The sequence below is a fragment of the Epinephelus lanceolatus genome, chromosome 19, assembly GCF_041903045.1.
Source record: "Epinephelus lanceolatus isolate andai-2023 chromosome 19, ASM4190304v1, whole genome shotgun sequence".
In the NCBI taxonomy this organism is placed as follows: Eukaryota; Metazoa; Chordata; class Actinopteri; order Perciformes; family Serranidae; genus Epinephelus; species Epinephelus lanceolatus.
Genome location: NC_135752.1, coordinates 12921379 through 12938011, shown reverse-complemented (window position 1 = coordinate 12938011; position 16633 = coordinate 12921379). Strand labels below are relative to the sequence as shown.

The window sequence follows — 16633 nt, the reverse complement described above, 5'->3', positions numbered from 1 at the left end:
TACTAATCAGTCATTATTTGTGCATTTTATCAAACATTTCCACTCTGCTGGCATCACCACACCAAACTATAGTGAAAACTTTTAAGGAATCAGGTTAAGCTGTCCCCTGCCTTACAAATCATTTATGAATCAAAAGTTTTGGCAGTGCCTCAGCAGCAGGGTTCCACCGGTGTTGTTTAAGATAGAAGTCTAAAACAGATTATTTTTTAAACGACACTCAACAGGCTGGACAGTAGGTAAAATAAACACATACATTCCACAACAGAGGTCAACCTTCATGTCATAATGATGGATCACATTTTATTGACTATACCACACATCATATTAGTCCTTGACAGGAATGAAGGTACAGCATGTGCAGCAGCCATAGCAATTTCATATCATGTAATTAAATCATATGGCCGTGAAAAAGAGACTGATTTACTCATTTAAAAATTGTCTCTGTTGTCTTGTGATAAATCTTCACATAACACACACTCCTCCTTTTACACTGCTGCTTTTTTCAAGTCCTCAGGCAGCACTCTGCCTTTCTTGTGCGCCCTGTCCTTCTTCTTCTCTGTTTTGACTTGCTTACGTTTCTGGAGGTTCTTTCGTCTCTTGTCCTGGCGTTGCTGCATCTTCTCTATGACATTCTCACTACGCTGACTCCATTGCTTTTTCCTCTGAGCACGGTGCTTCTCCTTCTTCTTCAACGAGGAGCGCAGCATGTCTTCGTCATCTTTGATTTTGATGCCCTCTGCCTTATAAAGAATGTTGGTCCACTTTATCTTCTCCTCCATCTCTCGGGCCTTCCCCTCGTCTGTCTCCCTCAGCTTTGCCAGCTTCGCTTTGCGAGCCTCCACGCGACTGAGAAGCTGCTTGTAGTTCTTCCCTGTCAGCGGTGTTATCTGGCCCTTAACGCTCTGCTTCTTGTTCTTCTTTTTCAGCATTTTGTCTACATATCCTTCGTCCACTGTCTCTACCTTGTTGAAGACGATGGCAGTTTCGTTTCTTTTGCTTGCAGCCGGGGCTCGCTCCGCTTCCTGTTTTATCTGTGGCTGGGGCTGTTCTTTGCCACTTTCTTCAGCCAGTTTCTTCATCTGAAACTCTTTCCTCTTCCTCTTCTTGCGCTCACGTTCAAGCTTTCTTTTTGCTCGCTTTGCCTGGAATTTCTCCGATTCGGCATCCTTTGGGGCTCCCTAATAAAAGATTAGTGGAACACGTTAGTCTCAGTGCAGTCACTTATGAACTATGGAAGAAACGAAAACAGGACCATGCATTCTTCACAATGAGCTGTGGCCAGGTTAACACAGAACTTGCTTCCTCAGGATTAGGATTTGCATGTGTTTGTTTACCATCAATGAGTGGTATAAGTACACATTCAACATTCAAATGTAATCTTTTAAGGAAATACCGTGAGTAAATATTGTTTTACTGGTGTAAATAGCATGGCTCCAGCTGACTGTCTCAGTACAGTTTAGATAATGTTGGATAAACTGTCACTACAACAACATATAAATAAACTACCACATGGTTTTCTTTCATTGTCTTCATTGTCTTTAAAAGGTATACTACTAGAGAATTGTCAGTGTCTGTAAACAGTATCACCAGAAAAGTGAAACCCGACCAACCTGATTGTCATTTCGCCTCACTATATTTGCATTTTTTCTACACTGTGTCTGTGATTTTAGTAGCTTCCTCTTGGGTGCATGCTGCTTACAGTCTGACACCTGTTCACTACCTTTATATAAAGTCCCTACCTCTTCTGCATGCTGTGCTCAACGTTTTCTTCTTCAGGATTTGTTCTTAGACAAGAAAAGAATGTACGCACCCTCAAGAACACTTCTACGAGTTTGTGCAAAAAACTGCTCAATGTGTTATCTTGAATTCTACATAATATTGGGTTTAAAACACATTTTCTAATTTGTAATGTCTTTAACAATTATTTTGATCATTTTACGAAAAGCCTATGGTCAACAAACACTACACAACTACGTCAATTCACATCAGTTATGTTGATGGGAACCATGGCGTCCAATCATTAGTGATTGATCATGCTAGAAAAAATCATGAGCGGTTCAGGCGGACAGAAGAAACAATTACAAAGAAGTGGCAAAAATAAGTTATTACTAACTGACAGAAAATTGCGTGAAATAGTCCGGATCTTTTCAGCAGCTATTTCTGTAGGCGGGCCTGTCTACTCCTGACGCTACAAAAAGCAGCATGTTTGGTGTTAACTTTCTACATAAGTAACTTTACTCGGGAACTACTGAAGTTTTTTTTCCTTCTTCTTCTTTTTTTAAATTTTTTTTTTTTAAATTCAAGCTGCACCCTCTTTCGAGTTTTGTTTGGGTATTCTTGAATTAATTCTCTCATCTTTTCTTCTTCTTCTTCTTCAGTTTCCGTGTGTGCACACAGTCCTACAGTCTCATGACCTTTTACAAGGATTGGTGGGGCATTTCCCAGTGCAAATTGGGATCAACAGGCACATGCTTTCAACTCACACGCACAATGGGATTCATCATTATTTAACACAGGTGCGAAAAATTGTGCAGTTTAAGAACACGTCATGAATCTGACATCGACTTTTTTAGGACCATTCTCCAGAACAAATTTAACAAAAAACCTGAGCAGGTATATGTAAAAAAGGCCCATTGTTTTTTCTAAAGGGGAATCCTGCGTAGTATACCTTTAAGTACAGCATTTTGCTTTTCTATACTTTTACATATTTAAATCAGCACTGTTAGATGGAGCCTGAGATTTTCATTGCCGACAAGTGCTTCTTTGTTAGTGAAACTCAAAACTCTGTAATCAACTCTGTGGCCAGTTTAGCACATAACTCTCTCCCTCAGGATAAGGATTAGCATCTGTTTGAATAACATCAGTGAGCAGTAGAAGTAAAAATTCAACATTCACATGCAATGTTTTAAATAAATACTGACCCATTTGTTAGTTCAAATACATTGGTTCCAGTTTAGGACACAGTGGGTGGAGTTTACTACGTTAGTACAGGTCAAGTGGATACACTGTCACTGTCAGAGAGAGTATAAATAAACCTTCATGTGGTTGTTTTTCATTGTCTACAGCATCTTAAAACACTGCGTACCTGCCCTCTGGACTCTTCGATCTTTTCATGGAGTCTCTTGCGTAGTAAATCTACTGTGGAGAAGTTGGACCCAGCATTTCCTCCTTTAAGTGAAAAAAGGACAAAATGGGTGACTTTAGGAAACACTAACAATTCTTAATAACAGGAAAGACAGAGTAATGACACTTACTGTACCTTTAGGTTCCTGTGCTGTAGATCCATTTATACTCTGAGTTTTGGACACACTAGGTTTTGCTGTGGCTGGGCCTTTCTGTGCTGCAGCGGAGGGCGGAGGCTTTTGTTGGGATTTAGGAGCAGGTGTCTTCTCATCTGTGCTCTTTTCTTTAAAATGCTTCTTTTTGCACTTTTTCTTCTTCTTTGGAGGACCGGCATCATTTTTACCCTTGAAATAAGCTAAACACACAAACAAAACACATTAACACATATATTCAATGTTAAAATGTGAACTAATTTTTGGTTCTTCAATTGTTTTAACAGTTGCCTGGCTGGGAGATTAAACATGCTTAGGCAATGACATCAAACTGAAAGTAAAAAGTCAGAAAAATCAGGTGATTTTCTGTCACCAACACAGAAATAGCTCATAGTCAGCTTATTTCATGATTTTCTAACACACAAGAGTCAAACACAGTTGATATTGTGGGTAATACTTCCCCTCAGAGAGTGATGACTGTGTCACACAAACTAGTCTGTCTCAAACATAATAATTCAGAAGTGTTTAAGTCTATAAAAATGAGTTTAACGTTGTCAGACAGGTGACGCTTCCCCCCTTTCTTTCTGTTAAAGGCTAGAACTAATAATCACTGATTATCAGTAAAACTGTTCTTTATAATTAACCCAGTGTTTCCCAACCCTTTTCCTCTTGTGACAAAAAATATCAAGCAAACATTTTCTTTGTTATCCCTCATCATAGGTTTCATGTCTACAGGCTGTAAGCTGTTCAATCTTCAAGTGATTTCCCCTCTCAGATTGTTCCATTTGAATGTTTTTAAAGCCCCAAAGGGTCTACACCACATTACTAATGCCAACAGAACAGAATGAAGAAAAGTCAGACAAATAAACATAGTTTTGTGTACTGGAATTTAGTTGCGTATACTGCACTTGCATATATGGATGTCTACTGAGTACAATCGTATCTCTGCCCTTCTCTCTTTCCTATCTTTGTAATATTTTTATTTACAAACTAATGGATTAAGGTATACACTGGAGAGCGCCTTAATCAAGCTCCTCTGAGAGTTTTTTGCATCCCTCCATCACGAAATAGATGATACCATTGAAAGTGGTATCATGCAGACTGTGGGGCCACTGGCTCTCCAGCTTGTTTGTGGGTGCAGCTAATTGAACTTTGTCTTTTTATATGAACTTGTATTATGTAGTGTTAATTAAAAATAATAATTAACAATTTATTTATTATATTGTATTTTTGTACATAGACAATTGTGTGTTTGCATGTGGTCACTGTGGACCTTTCTGTGTCCTTAATAACATAAGTATTATTATTATTATTATTATTATTATTATTATTATTATTACTACTACATTTCTTTTGTACTTTTTTTATTATAATTCTTATCATTATTATTATTATTGGTAGTAGTATTTTGCGTGTGTAAAGGAAACCAAACCAGTTTAGTCTTAGTTCTTTTTTCCTATCAACACAATCATTTCTCTATATTAAAGCTGCAACCCCTTGTAGGGATCTTGACCCTGAGTTGAGAAGCAAAGAGTTAATCAATTAATTATTCTGTCTGTAAAATGTTAGAAAACAGTATAAATGTCACAATTTACTGGCTTACTGCCTTCAATTATGCACAACAAGCAGTCACAAAGCCCAAAGACTTAATCTAATTTACAAAAATAAGACCAGAGAAAGGCAGCAAATAATGGGTCATAAATAACCTAAATATTATGTTGATTATAAAAACAGTTATTCATTCATTATTTTTTGCAGATCGATTAGTCTTGTCAAACTACATCAGAAAAGCTGGTTTTGCTCGTCTCTATTTTTTTAACAGTGCAGCGCCTCCTTTGGTCAGTAGCAGTAATAACCCCGTGTTCGATGACATTAGATTTAGGTGCTTTTCTACAACCACTAAAAACACAAACACGAAGAATACACATAACATATGCAGTCACAGAACAGAATAATGATCCAGAATAAGGTGTAAATGAGCTAAAGCAGTGAGCTAACATTACCAAACGGTCTCTTCTTGGGCTCCTGGTCTCGCTGAGACAACACTTTACTTGCGAGCTTCTGAATGTACGAGTCTCTAGAGGCGAGGTCCATGTCGACAGAAGAACCGAGCCGTCACCTTTTACTGCGGCTAAATCACACACATAAAAACAGCAGTGTACTAACAGAAATATCAACACATTTCTGGACACACGTGGGTAACATGAAGGGCGGGGCGTCACTAAACCGGATGTAGTAACACCAGAAGAAGTCCCCCGGTTGAGCAGTTATGTAGCTGTCATGTACTCGGTGGATAATCTAACTTTTACCTTTTCATTAATGTTTTGACTCAACATGGCTGCTCTGAAATCAGCGCTGGCTTATTCCACCAGGGTGCTAACGACATTCAAAAAACAGGTGAGTTATTTGTTTCACATCTGCGTCTTTACATCCTAAACTTCACAGAGTCTGTTGAAAGTCACTTCTCACTGGTGGCAGATTTCTGAGCTTGTTTCTGTTATTTCAGACGCATGTCGTTTACATCAAGAGGACTCTCCTCCTGACCAGACTGCCACTCTTCAAAGGTGCTAAAGGTAAAAAAATAAATAAATAAATTTAATTAAAAAATATTGCTCTAGGGATGCAACGTTATGGGATTTTCACGTTAAGATAACTGTCTCAGAATATATCGCAGTTTAACGGTATCACGGTATTACTGAATTATCATTGTCATCAGTTAGAATGACCCTAAAAGAAAATGAAAGGGTTATTGTTGGTTAAAAGTTTTATCACTATAACTGAAACTTGACACCATTTTGTTAATGTGTGGAAAGTCTCCCCTTAGAAAACATGTAAAATAAGATTAGATAAGAAGTTGCATTTTTTTTTTTGTTTCAATATCGTAAATAAGCAAATGTGCACAGTATGATAATCATCAACCTTTATGTCACAGTATACCTTAAAACTGGTATATCGCTGCAACGCTAATTTGCTCACTGTAAACAATTGAATAATGACGACACCGGACTCCAGTTTCCACTTTTTACTTTTTTTGAACAACTAGAGAAAATACACACTCACACATTCACATAAATAAAATAAAATAAAATAAATGTATGAATTACTTACAAACGATAAAATTAAAATGAGATAAAATTAAAATTAGATAACAATATAAAATAAAAACTAAATAAGCAAATACTCTTGTCCTACCAATCATACAATAATTGTAGACAAACAAAAATAACAAACAAACATCTAAAACCAGTGGTGGAGTAAGTATAAAGATCTTTTACTAAAGTAAAAATATAAAAGTATTGGCATCAAAATACCCACAGTAAAATAATTAATTATGCAGAAAGACCCACTTGCTTTTATTTTATGAGCCAGGTAGACCCCTCAGGTCACCTGGGACACGCCGTCTGGTTACTCCCAGGGTCTCCACGAAAATTGGTGAGGCTGCGTTTATCTCCTACGCTCCTAGACTATGAAACAGCCTACCCAGTCCTATTAAGTGTGCTCCAACATTTCTATCTTTTAAATCAAAACTCAAAACATTCCTTTTTAGCCATGCCTTTCAGTATTCTGGTTTTTATTATTTTTATGTGTAGTTTATGTTTTTTACTTATGTCTTAATCATAATTGTTTTTTATTATTTTTATTTTGACTTTTATGGTTTTAATGTTTTAAACTTATTGGCTTAACATTATTTTAATGATTGATGATTTTATTTATTTATTTATTTTTTCATTTTATCTCCACTTTTGGTGGGCTTTTTAAATCACATTTATTGTTATTATTATTATTATTATTATTATTATTTATTTATTTATTTTTTTAACTGTGCTTACTTATGTGCTCATGCACATTGTACACTTTTTAACTGCAACCTCTATGGTGGCATATGCTCTTTGAAGCACATTGTGTTTCCGCCTGGAATGAATGAATTCATTCGTTCATCTTCTAACCGCTTCATCCTCTTGAGGGTCGCGGGGGGGCTGGAGCCTATCCCAGCTGACATCGGGCGAAAGGCAGGGTACACCCTGGACAGGTCGCCAGACTATCGCAGGGCTGACACATAGAGACAAACAGCCATTCACACTCACATTCACACCTACGGACAATTTAGAGTTATCAATTAACCTAGTCCCCAATCTGCATGTCTTTGGACTGTGGGAGGAAGCCGGAGTGCCCGGAGAGAACCCACGCTGACATGGGGAGAACATGCAAACTCCGCACAGAAGGGCTCCCAAGCCCGAGATAAAACCGGCAACCCTCTTGCTGTGAGGCGAGAGTGCTAACCACCACACCACCGTGCCGCCCCTGGAAATGAATTGTGCTATACAAATAAAGTTTTGCTTGCTTGCTACTTTAGATAGTTATATTACTAGATCATAATTATTGATGCTTTTATGTGTAAATCATTTGAATGTTGCAGTCGGAGCTAATTTTAACCACCCTATATACTGTTGTGTAACTTACTCTATCATAATACACCATAATTTATTAGTTGATTTATATTTTGTATTAGTAATGTGATTCTGCAGTAACTAAAGCTGGCAAATAGGGATGCACGATAATTTCAATGTTTGCTTTAAATGAACTATCAGAATCGACCAACATGCTTTTTCTTATTTTGCACAATGAATAAATATATACATTGGAAAGTATTGTGTTTCATGTCTCCATCTGCTGGTGGGCCATCACGACAAGAGTATGCCTGCATTATATGATGTTAATTCCACTACAAAAGAGACATGATGATCACTGAAATTTTGGTGCGGAAAAAAGTGGATATATCTATATCAGTATGGGTTATTGGTCAAATAAGGTGTTACATATCAGCATATTGGATATTCAAATCCAATATTGTGCATTGCTCCTGTCAAGTAAATGTAGGGTAGCTTAAAATGGATATACTCAAGTACAGGTACCTGAAGTGCAGTACTTGAGTAAATGTACTTGGTTACATTTCAAAACAGCCAAATAAATGTTGTATAAAAGCAACACTGTTTCAAACTCACAAAATTACCATTTTACATCAATATCAGGTTTAACCTTTGTCATGTAATGCTGAGCTGAATAACATTTGTCCTGTCCTGTGTATTTTGAATACCCAGGCAAGTTCATCACCTTCGGGCGACAGTCCAGCTCCACAGCAGCCGGAGCAGAGAGTGGAGAAGACTCCTTCCTCAAATGGTTCCTGCTGCTCATCCCCTTCACCACCTTTGGCCTGGGTACATGGCAGGTACAGCCTATTTTACTGTGTGTTCTCACATTTTTAAAAATAGAGCTGATGTTTTATGACGTGTCGGGTTTGTTGTTGTTGGATGGACTCGAGATACTTTGTTTCTGTGAAGGTGAAACGGCGTCAGTGGAAGATACAGCTGATTAATGAGCTGAAAGGACTCACTACTGCAGAGCCCATTCCTCTCCCTCTTGAGTAAGTACATGTTAGATACTTTTACTGATATTCTCGAACACACTTAGGATTATAGATTTTTACCTATTGCATATGGCTAACAGTAAATGCCACTTGGCCTTGTTCCCCCAAAATCTACATGTGTTACCTGTTAATCTGTTTACATCTGTCCTCTTGGATCCTAGTCCTCTTGAGCTGAATAGCCTCGAGTACAGAAGGGTCAAAGTGCGCGGATGGTATGACCACTCAAAGGAGCTGTACGTTCTGCCCCGCTCACCAGTCGACCCAGAGAAAGAGGCCAGAGAGGCGGGCAGGTTGTCTTCAAGTGGAGAGACCGGCGCAAATGTCATCACTCCATTCCACTGTACTGACCTGGGGTAAGATGACAGATAAACCACCCTGTGGTTCAAATACTGAGTAATCATGTTACACCTATCACCCACTGATCTTTGTGTCCTTCTCCTGCAGCATCACAATCCTGGTGAACAGAGGATACGTGCCTAAGCAGAAGATAAGACCAGAGACCAGGACGAAGGGGCAGGTTGGTATCTCAGATGATGATACATGAGTAAATTTTTATTAAAGGAGCACTCCAGTAATTTAGCATTGCACTCTTATAACACTGTGGCACTCATGAAAGACAGTCTGGTCTTGTCAAAACCTGATGTCTGCATTACCACAATATAATGCAGCTAATGTAACCTCTACCCACTTGCCTCAAAAGGCTTCAGAGGTCTTGTAAACTGAATTCTTTCTTAGGTCAGCACCCCCAGGTTTTAGTTGTAACCAATGCTGACTCAAGTGCTATTACTTGAGGCAATATCCAATTTCATGCAGCAAGAAGTATGAAGACTTATGTGTCAAATCGGTGGAGCTTCCCTTTAACACAACCGCAGACACTTTTGGTAAACATAGCTGATTTACTGCACTCGTCAAATTGTTTTAGTGGTACTGGGATTCCTGTGTAATGTCACAGCTACAATGAACCTCAAAAAACCACAAATATCACCATTAATATGAAAGGTAATGGTGGTACTGTAATTGTCCCGTAGTGATATTTAAATGTATTCCTTGGCAGCCTGTTCAGAGTTATTTAACATAAAGTAATGCTTCTTCTGTGCAGGTGGAGGGGGAGATGGATGTGGTCGGGATAGTTCGGCTGACGGAGACTCGTAAACCCTTTGTGCCCAACAATGACGTGGAAAGAAACCGCTGGCATTTCCGTGACCTGGAGGCCATGGCCAGTGTCACAGGAGCTGAGCCCATCTTCATTGATGCAGACTTCGGTAAGGTCTCAGGAACTGCAGGGGTCCATGATGCTTTTTAAATCAACTACATCATAGTGACCATCAGATTTAATATATAATTGGCTCATATTGGTAGTAATTGTTCTACAGGTGAGAAAAGAACAATATATCCCACTTGCAGAAATAAAGATTTTATTTATTAACATGAATTATTAATGATCATGTAGGGAGCACCATTCCTGGTGGACCAATAGGTGGACAGACCAGAGTCACACTCAGGAACGAACACATGCAGTATATAATTACATGGTAGGTGGATGAACTAAATCTTGTTTTCTGTTGTACTGTAAATAACCCACTGTCCTGTTGTTTTATTCATTTATTTAACTTGGTCAATCATCTTCTTTCTCTCAGGTATGGCTTGTGTGTAGCGACGACCTACATGTGGTATGCAAAGTTCATCAAGAAGATTAAATTGTGATGATTAAATGCAGTGAACTTATATCACAAATGAAGACTGATATGTTGTAATCCTGATGTACATGATTTGTGCTGTATGAGCTCATCTGCTGCATACATCCAGACAAATGTAAATAGTTGTGGATTATTCTTCTTAAACATGTATGAGAATAAATTACTGGCCTAATTAATTATGCTCTTGCATTCTTCTGTGCTTACATACAGATCGACAACTATTGTACCATAAACTGATGGACACTCAGATAAAACATCTCCTTGAAATAGAATCAGTGTTTCGCAGAATATTTCACTTCCTCATGGACCTATTAATTTGAGCTAGTTGGTTTTTAAAGTGAAAATAAAAGATGAGCTGCAGTGATGTCTTGTACACTAATGGTGACTTTTAAACCGTAGGTGCTCAAGCCTCAAATTCACAAATAGTAATTTGGACATACCATCTCAGATTTCCACCTCTAAAGGAAACAGGCTACGGATTTCAGCTCTCCCAAAATTTGGTATCTCCATAAAACTGGTTTAATTGATATTTCTTTTCAAACCAATGTTACAAACCCATCAGCTCGGTTACTGCCTTTGCCAGGAGTTCCTCCTTTGCAAAATGATCATGCACTCTCCCCTACTCAACCATTTCTAAATTTAGATAAACCAATCATGTCACCCACTGCCATACACACATATTTACTCTTCATCCCCTTCTACAGTGAGATTAACTGTTATATAGATTTAACTGGACAGCCAAATTCATACTGTGTTGTAAATTTATCTACAGTTGCATTTTGCTACCAATATACCATACATGTAGCTGAGACAATAATGAAACCAATTCTGTTTTTAGGACATACATTTTTTATTCCAAACAATTTAACCAAGCTTGGTTGCCAGTTCCTTGGCCTTTGCCTTCTCCAGCTTAGTGATGCGGGCTGTTGATTTCGGGCCCATAATACCACCTCCCCAGTGACGACGGATCTGTAAAACAAGAATATAAAGAGTTAATATGGTGCAATTTGAAATGAGCATGTAATTTCAAAGATTTTTGGATAGGAGTCTAAGCATGAAAAGTGGGGGAAAGGGGGCGTGACAAAGCAAAGGACAAAGGGCTGCAGGCTGGAAATGAACCTGCGGCCACAGCAGCAAGGACACTGCCGTCATATATGGGACACTGCTATACCAACTACGCCATCAGGCACCCTAAACATGCAATTTACTCATTTGAAGATACTTAAGTAAATTCAAATAAACGCTCACCTCTTCATATCTGTCATTGTAGTTGGTCTTGATGGCTTCCACGAGCTTGGCAAGTGCACCTTTATCCTCACTAGAAAGGAACAAAGCTAGTTAATACAGTGCTGACACGATTATAGAGATGGAGCAACAAGGCATCATTAACAAAATCATATCCACTTTAATGCATTTGTATACTTATCTATTGGTTCCAGAAAGACCACAACCTTAACCCTTATCACGAATTTGGTGTTATGCCCTGTTTGATCCACAGCATTGTAATCATGATTAATGCATCATGACTAACCTAGCAGAATGCGCAACAAGTGTTGTCACTGAACTGGATTTTCTAACTATGATACAGAGCCATGAAAAATATAAGTAATTGATAACATGGTGAAAACTGATGCTGTCGGCACAAAATGTATATTTTCATGAGATTACAGCAAGGCTGTAAGATGTCAATAATGCTGATTTTTTTCTTTTCATGGTATGTAGCAGACAACAGCAGAATGACTATAGTAAATAAAAGAGAGCAAGAAAAGCCCAGTTTGTACTGTTGTATCCATGCTGCAGAAAGTATTTGTTTCAAGTACTTGGAATACACCAATATTTTTAACACCAAAACTGCCCTCTTTGAAAATCTAGCAAATTTCCCACTACATTTAGTATGTGCATCAGTTACACAAACAGTGTGATTATTGTGGGGAAACACTGCTGCAGAAAATTACCTCTTATTACTTTTAAAGAGATTGAGAATTTCACAATGTGCATTGATGTTAAGGTCACTACACTATTGCCATTTTACTAGTCAATGAACTAGCAAAATACATTAGAATATTGTGTCAAATTAAAAGGTCACAGCTCAGTCTATGCAGACACTTACGGGTTAATCTGTGTGAAAGCAACTGAAGTGCATGTCTTTCTGTGCACCAGTCTGCCCAGTCTAGCCTTGCCCTTGACGATGCAGTATGGGACGCCCATCTTGCGGCACAGAGCTGGCAGGAAGACGACGAGCTAGAAAAGCAGGAGAGCCACAGGAGAAAATGTTAGCATGTTAGGAGAAAATTATTACATTTGGGTAATGTTGGAGGAAAAAAAATTGTTGAATCTGACCAAAAACTGTACTGTCCACAATAAATGTTGTGGTCAAAACATGAATTCTTGGTTAGTGGTCTCTGCTCAGGGTTAAAAAGCTCGTAAGTTTTGATCCACACAGAGGATTCAGGTGAAGAAATTCAAACATCATTGCCAGAGACCACTTTCAAGACTCAACTCCTAGTATGGCATGTTGCACTGCTACTAAAATAATGTATGACAAGCTTACCTCAATTGGATCCACATCGTGGGCAATGATGACCAGCTGGGCTTTCTTGCTCTCCACCAGAGAAGTGACAGTGTTCACACCTGCAGAGAAACAGGGGTATAAAAATTAGCTTCCACCCATAAAACACCTTCACAAAAATATCGCCTTTATATTTTGGCCAATGCTCAGGGTTAAAAAGCTCATAAAGCATCAAGGCATGTTTCAGGTGAAGAAATTCATGACATCACTGCATCCAAGCCAAGTAAGACAAGACTTCGCAAGACGGGTCACACTAATAAATCAACTTTGATAAACATTGTTCAACACAGCCGGACCAACAAGACTTTATAAAAGTCTGCAGCCTCACTGACGCTTTAGGTGGGACAATTCAAGCTACAATGTTACCCGTCAATTACATGTAATGCAACTCTTCATTTGTTCTTCTGTGTACCTCACCTGCACGGAGGACAGGGGGCCTCTTGGTTGGGGTATCTCCCTTTCCAGCTGCCTTCTGCTCAGCGCGGGCCAGCAGCCTCTGCTTCTTCTCCTGCTTGGTCTCTGGCCTGTACTTGTGGGCCAGCTTGAACAGCTGTGTGGCTGAGGAGGAACATAAAGTGCATTATAAATCTAAATTCCACCATCCAACACTGGCTACAAGCGTGGTTTGTTCTCCAAATGGGAAGTGGACAGTATTTCAAGTAACTGCATCAGCGGTCTTGGAGAAAATGTCAACACAGACTTTCAGAGCAAAAATGTCACATCATCTGCAGAGTCACTATGGCACAATTTAGGTTCCATAAGCCATTCCAGAAACGCCACATACAAAGCACCAGGGATCCAACATGAAATGCCCAAAACTCTAGAAACATACCAGTCTGGCGGTCCAGAGCCTGGGTGAACTGGTTGATCGCAGGGGGGACCTTCAGACGCTTGTAGAGGATGGAGCGCTGCCTCTGCAGGCGGATATAACGAGGCCATTTCACGAAGCGTGTCAAATCACGCTTGGGCTGAATATCCTGGCCTGTAAAAAGAGATAACACGTTTCATATCTCAAACTGAGACAAAACCTGTATTATTTTCTTTAATTTAAAGTGCATCAGCGATCTTGGTGATAAGATTTGTCGTCAATGCTGTTAAGATAGCAAATATTCATTACATCATCTGCACTGCTCAATCCTAAGTTCTCCCAAAATTCCCGCCATAGCTACTCACCGATGCCAAAGTTCTTTGGCCTCTTCTCAAAGAGGGGGTTGATTACTTTTTTGGCCTCATGTTTCTTGGCCACAGAAGGGGCAGGTGCCACCTTCTTCCCCTTAGCCTTCTTTCCCTTAGGCTGTCAAGAAGAAAACAGTGTTAGGATGCATTCATGAATTCACTCTCTGCGAGAACAATTCCTTGAGTATTTTGGCCAATGCTCAGGGTTAAAAAGCTCAAAAAGCATCAAGGCAAGTTTCAGGTGAAGAAATTCAGGTCATCACTGCATTCAGGCCAATTAAGAAAATGGGTCAAGTCATGGTGTTGAACTTATACCAAATCGTTAGTTACAATTCCTTTAAAGTGCAAATCAATTCTTTCAATATGAAGGCAAAAACTATAAAACTTACCTTTGACAAGAAAATTTAAAGTCTAATTGTAGGTTTCAATCTAAAGCTATGCCTCAAGTTAAGTGCACAGCATCACTGCTATAAAGACCAATACATCTTAAATGCAGTGTCCAAAAAAGGTAGATATGCGAGGCTCTTGTGTTAAGATTTAAATCTAAATTTAACATGAATGCTACGTGCACTGCTCCAATTAACCAGCATGTATGGGCTTTAGCACCCATTACTTAGCATGCAACTTTGCCCTGTCAATTCATTTTCCTAAAACTATTTCCATGACACATACTTCAGCATTACAATCTCAACCAGCTACTTGTCAATACAGTATGGGCACAAACTTAACGCTAACGCTACTAAGTACTACAGTGAGGAGAGCTAGCCAAATCTCCATCTCCACCTGTATACACTGCGTTAGCATGCCAGACAGCCGGAGTTAGAGACAATGCTATTACTTTAGCTAGCTACTTTAGCTGCTACCACTGAAGCTCTAATTAACAAACCAAGACATTCTCACTTTAGATAACTATAAAGTCACTAAAATCATGGGCTAGATTTAAGACATGGCTGCCAACCTTAACGTTAAACAAACAGAAGCAACGCTCGGGCCCATTCACTTAGCACTACCGGGTAACCACCGGGACATACTTGTATCCCACATCACATTACAAGTCCAGTTAACCTTCCCTTGGTCACTATTTAAAATTAAATTACCAGACACGTTCTGGCAGTTAACAGCTATGCAGAAAACAAACTATTAGAGCTATAATGCTCCTGAAATCCAGCGTGTTCACCACCGTTAGCATTAGCTTCTTACGGGCAGACATGGTGCTACTCATACCGGCTACACCAGGGTTAACTTTACCAAGTTTTACCCCAAAATAACACAACATCCACACTCAATATCTACATTATATTAACGAACAGGCTGTACAGAAGTCATAGTTACATTCTACAATGTGAGATCAAACATACATACAGAGATGGAAACAGATACAACAGCTGTAATATTTCTGCTAAAGAATAGGCTATGCACCCACCATGTCGGTTCAGGCAGAAAGGAAGACCGAGGCATTCTGGGTAGGCTAAATACCGCGAGGCTTGGGCCGTGATTACGTGGACTCAAGCGCAGATCTGGAGTCAGATGTCAGAGCCGCTCGCCAGGATTAGGCTTTATAGTTTTAAAAATTAGGATTCTGACTCAGGATCAGTGTTAAAATATACAGCCTCAGCATTATTTTGTACGTCATTTTCCATCACCTTTTAAGATACGTAAAAACATACAAACACTTACATTATTTTATGTATATTTTAATTTATTTCGTATACAAATATATAATATAATATGATATAATAATTTATCTTTAAACCATATTAATTTTGAATACCATGTATGTTAAGTAGTAAATATCGTTTGTATTTTACATAATAGTGTCATATATGTATTATATAGTATTTGATTATTACTTATATTTTATCTATATTACATAAGAAAATAATGTAAACATATATCTGTCATGAGGAAGTCTCTCATACACATTTATTCTATTTTAATTATAGCCTTTCCTTTTTAATCTATTAAACAATTTTAATTATATGATCTTGTAGGACATTTTCTTTTTATGAGTGGGCTATAACACATTTTGATTGTTATGTTATTCTGATTTTGTTTGTTGTCATATCCTGCCCATTGTTCTATGTCTTGTCGTGTCATATTTTAACTGTTTTTTAATTGTACATTTTGCAGATAAAGACAGGAAAAATGGGAAATGTAATCAACTTTGCTAAATTCAACCACGCATTACCAGACAGGGGATTTTCTTGTTTAGCTTTTAATGTTGTCAAAGTCCTCTTCATTACTATAGTTGGTCAGGTTTATGGTATCGTACATGCTGGCTCACTGTCACACTGTCATGGCTTACTGGGACACTTAAATACAACAGAGTCATCATGTTCTTATTAACACCTGTGCTTTTCCTGCTGTGACAAGTCAACATGTCTGCTGTGATAAAAATACATTCAGACAGATCCAGTTTAGAAAAGGTATTTACAGTTAAAGTCAGATTTCAAATGTTTCTTTTACCAATTTGTCTGCTTCTTCATTTCCA

General features: G+C 38.5%; 3 protein-coding genes and 5 non-coding genes across 8 annotated transcripts; 1 reads left to right on the top strand and 7 right to left on the bottom strand.

Moving 5' to 3' along the window:
• Positions 1-274: 274 nt before the first annotated feature.
• On the bottom strand, positions 275-5497 carry surf6 (surfeit 6). Its single transcript, XM_033646847.2, has 4 exons — positions 5279-5497; positions 3260-3478; positions 3086-3168; positions 275-1178 (listed from the first exon to the last, which is right to left on the bottom strand). Exons 1-4 carry the CDS (start codon positions 5367-5369, stop codon positions 486-488), a joined length of 1086 nt encoding a protein of 361 aa, XP_033502738.1. The 5' UTR covers positions 5370-5497; the 3' UTR covers positions 275-485.
• surf1 (SURF1 cytochrome c oxidase assembly factor) lies at positions 5491-10573 on the top strand. The gene is made up of 9 exons (XM_033646848.2): positions 5491-5672; positions 5782-5848; positions 8375-8502; positions 8615-8697; positions 8862-9053; positions 9145-9217; positions 9800-9962; positions 10151-10232; positions 10338-10573. The coding sequence occupies exons 1-9, from the start codon at positions 5610-5612 to the stop codon at positions 10402-10404; spliced, it is 918 nt and encodes a 305-aa protein (XP_033502739.2). The 5' UTR covers positions 5491-5609; the 3' UTR covers positions 10405-10573.
• A 650-nt stretch (positions 10574-11223) lies between these two features.
• On the bottom strand, positions 11224-15590 carry rpl7a (ribosomal protein L7a). The gene is made up of 8 exons (XM_033646849.2): positions 15566-15590; positions 14140-14260; positions 13799-13948; positions 13384-13524; positions 12949-13028; positions 12508-12638; positions 11646-11715; positions 11224-11366 (listed from the first exon to the last, which is right to left on the bottom strand). Exons 1-8 carry the CDS (start codon positions 15566-15568, stop codon positions 11262-11264), a joined length of 801 nt encoding a protein of 266 aa, XP_033502740.2. The 5' UTR covers positions 15569-15590; the 3' UTR covers positions 11224-11261.
• On the bottom strand, positions 12799-12875 carry LOC117270243 (small nucleolar RNA SNORD36). Its single transcript, XR_004502781.1, has one exon. It is a non-coding gene; the product is annotated as a small nucleolar RNA SNORD36 (small nucleolar RNA).
• LOC117270244 (small nucleolar RNA SNORD36) lies at positions 13108-13180 on the bottom strand. The gene has a single exon (XR_004502782.1). It is a non-coding gene; the product is annotated as a small nucleolar RNA SNORD36 (small nucleolar RNA).
• On the bottom strand, positions 13631-13696 carry LOC117270247 (small nucleolar RNA SNORD24). The gene has a single exon (XR_004502785.1). It is a non-coding gene; the product is annotated as a small nucleolar RNA SNORD24 (small nucleolar RNA).
• Positions 14020-14093, bottom strand: LOC117270246 (small nucleolar RNA SNORD24). The gene has a single exon (XR_004502784.1). It is a non-coding gene; the product is annotated as a small nucleolar RNA SNORD24 (small nucleolar RNA).
• LOC117270245 (small nucleolar RNA SNORD36) lies at positions 14338-14410 on the bottom strand. Its single transcript, XR_004502783.1, has one exon. It is a non-coding gene; the product is annotated as a small nucleolar RNA SNORD36 (small nucleolar RNA).
• Positions 15591-16633: the final 1043 nt, after the last annotated feature.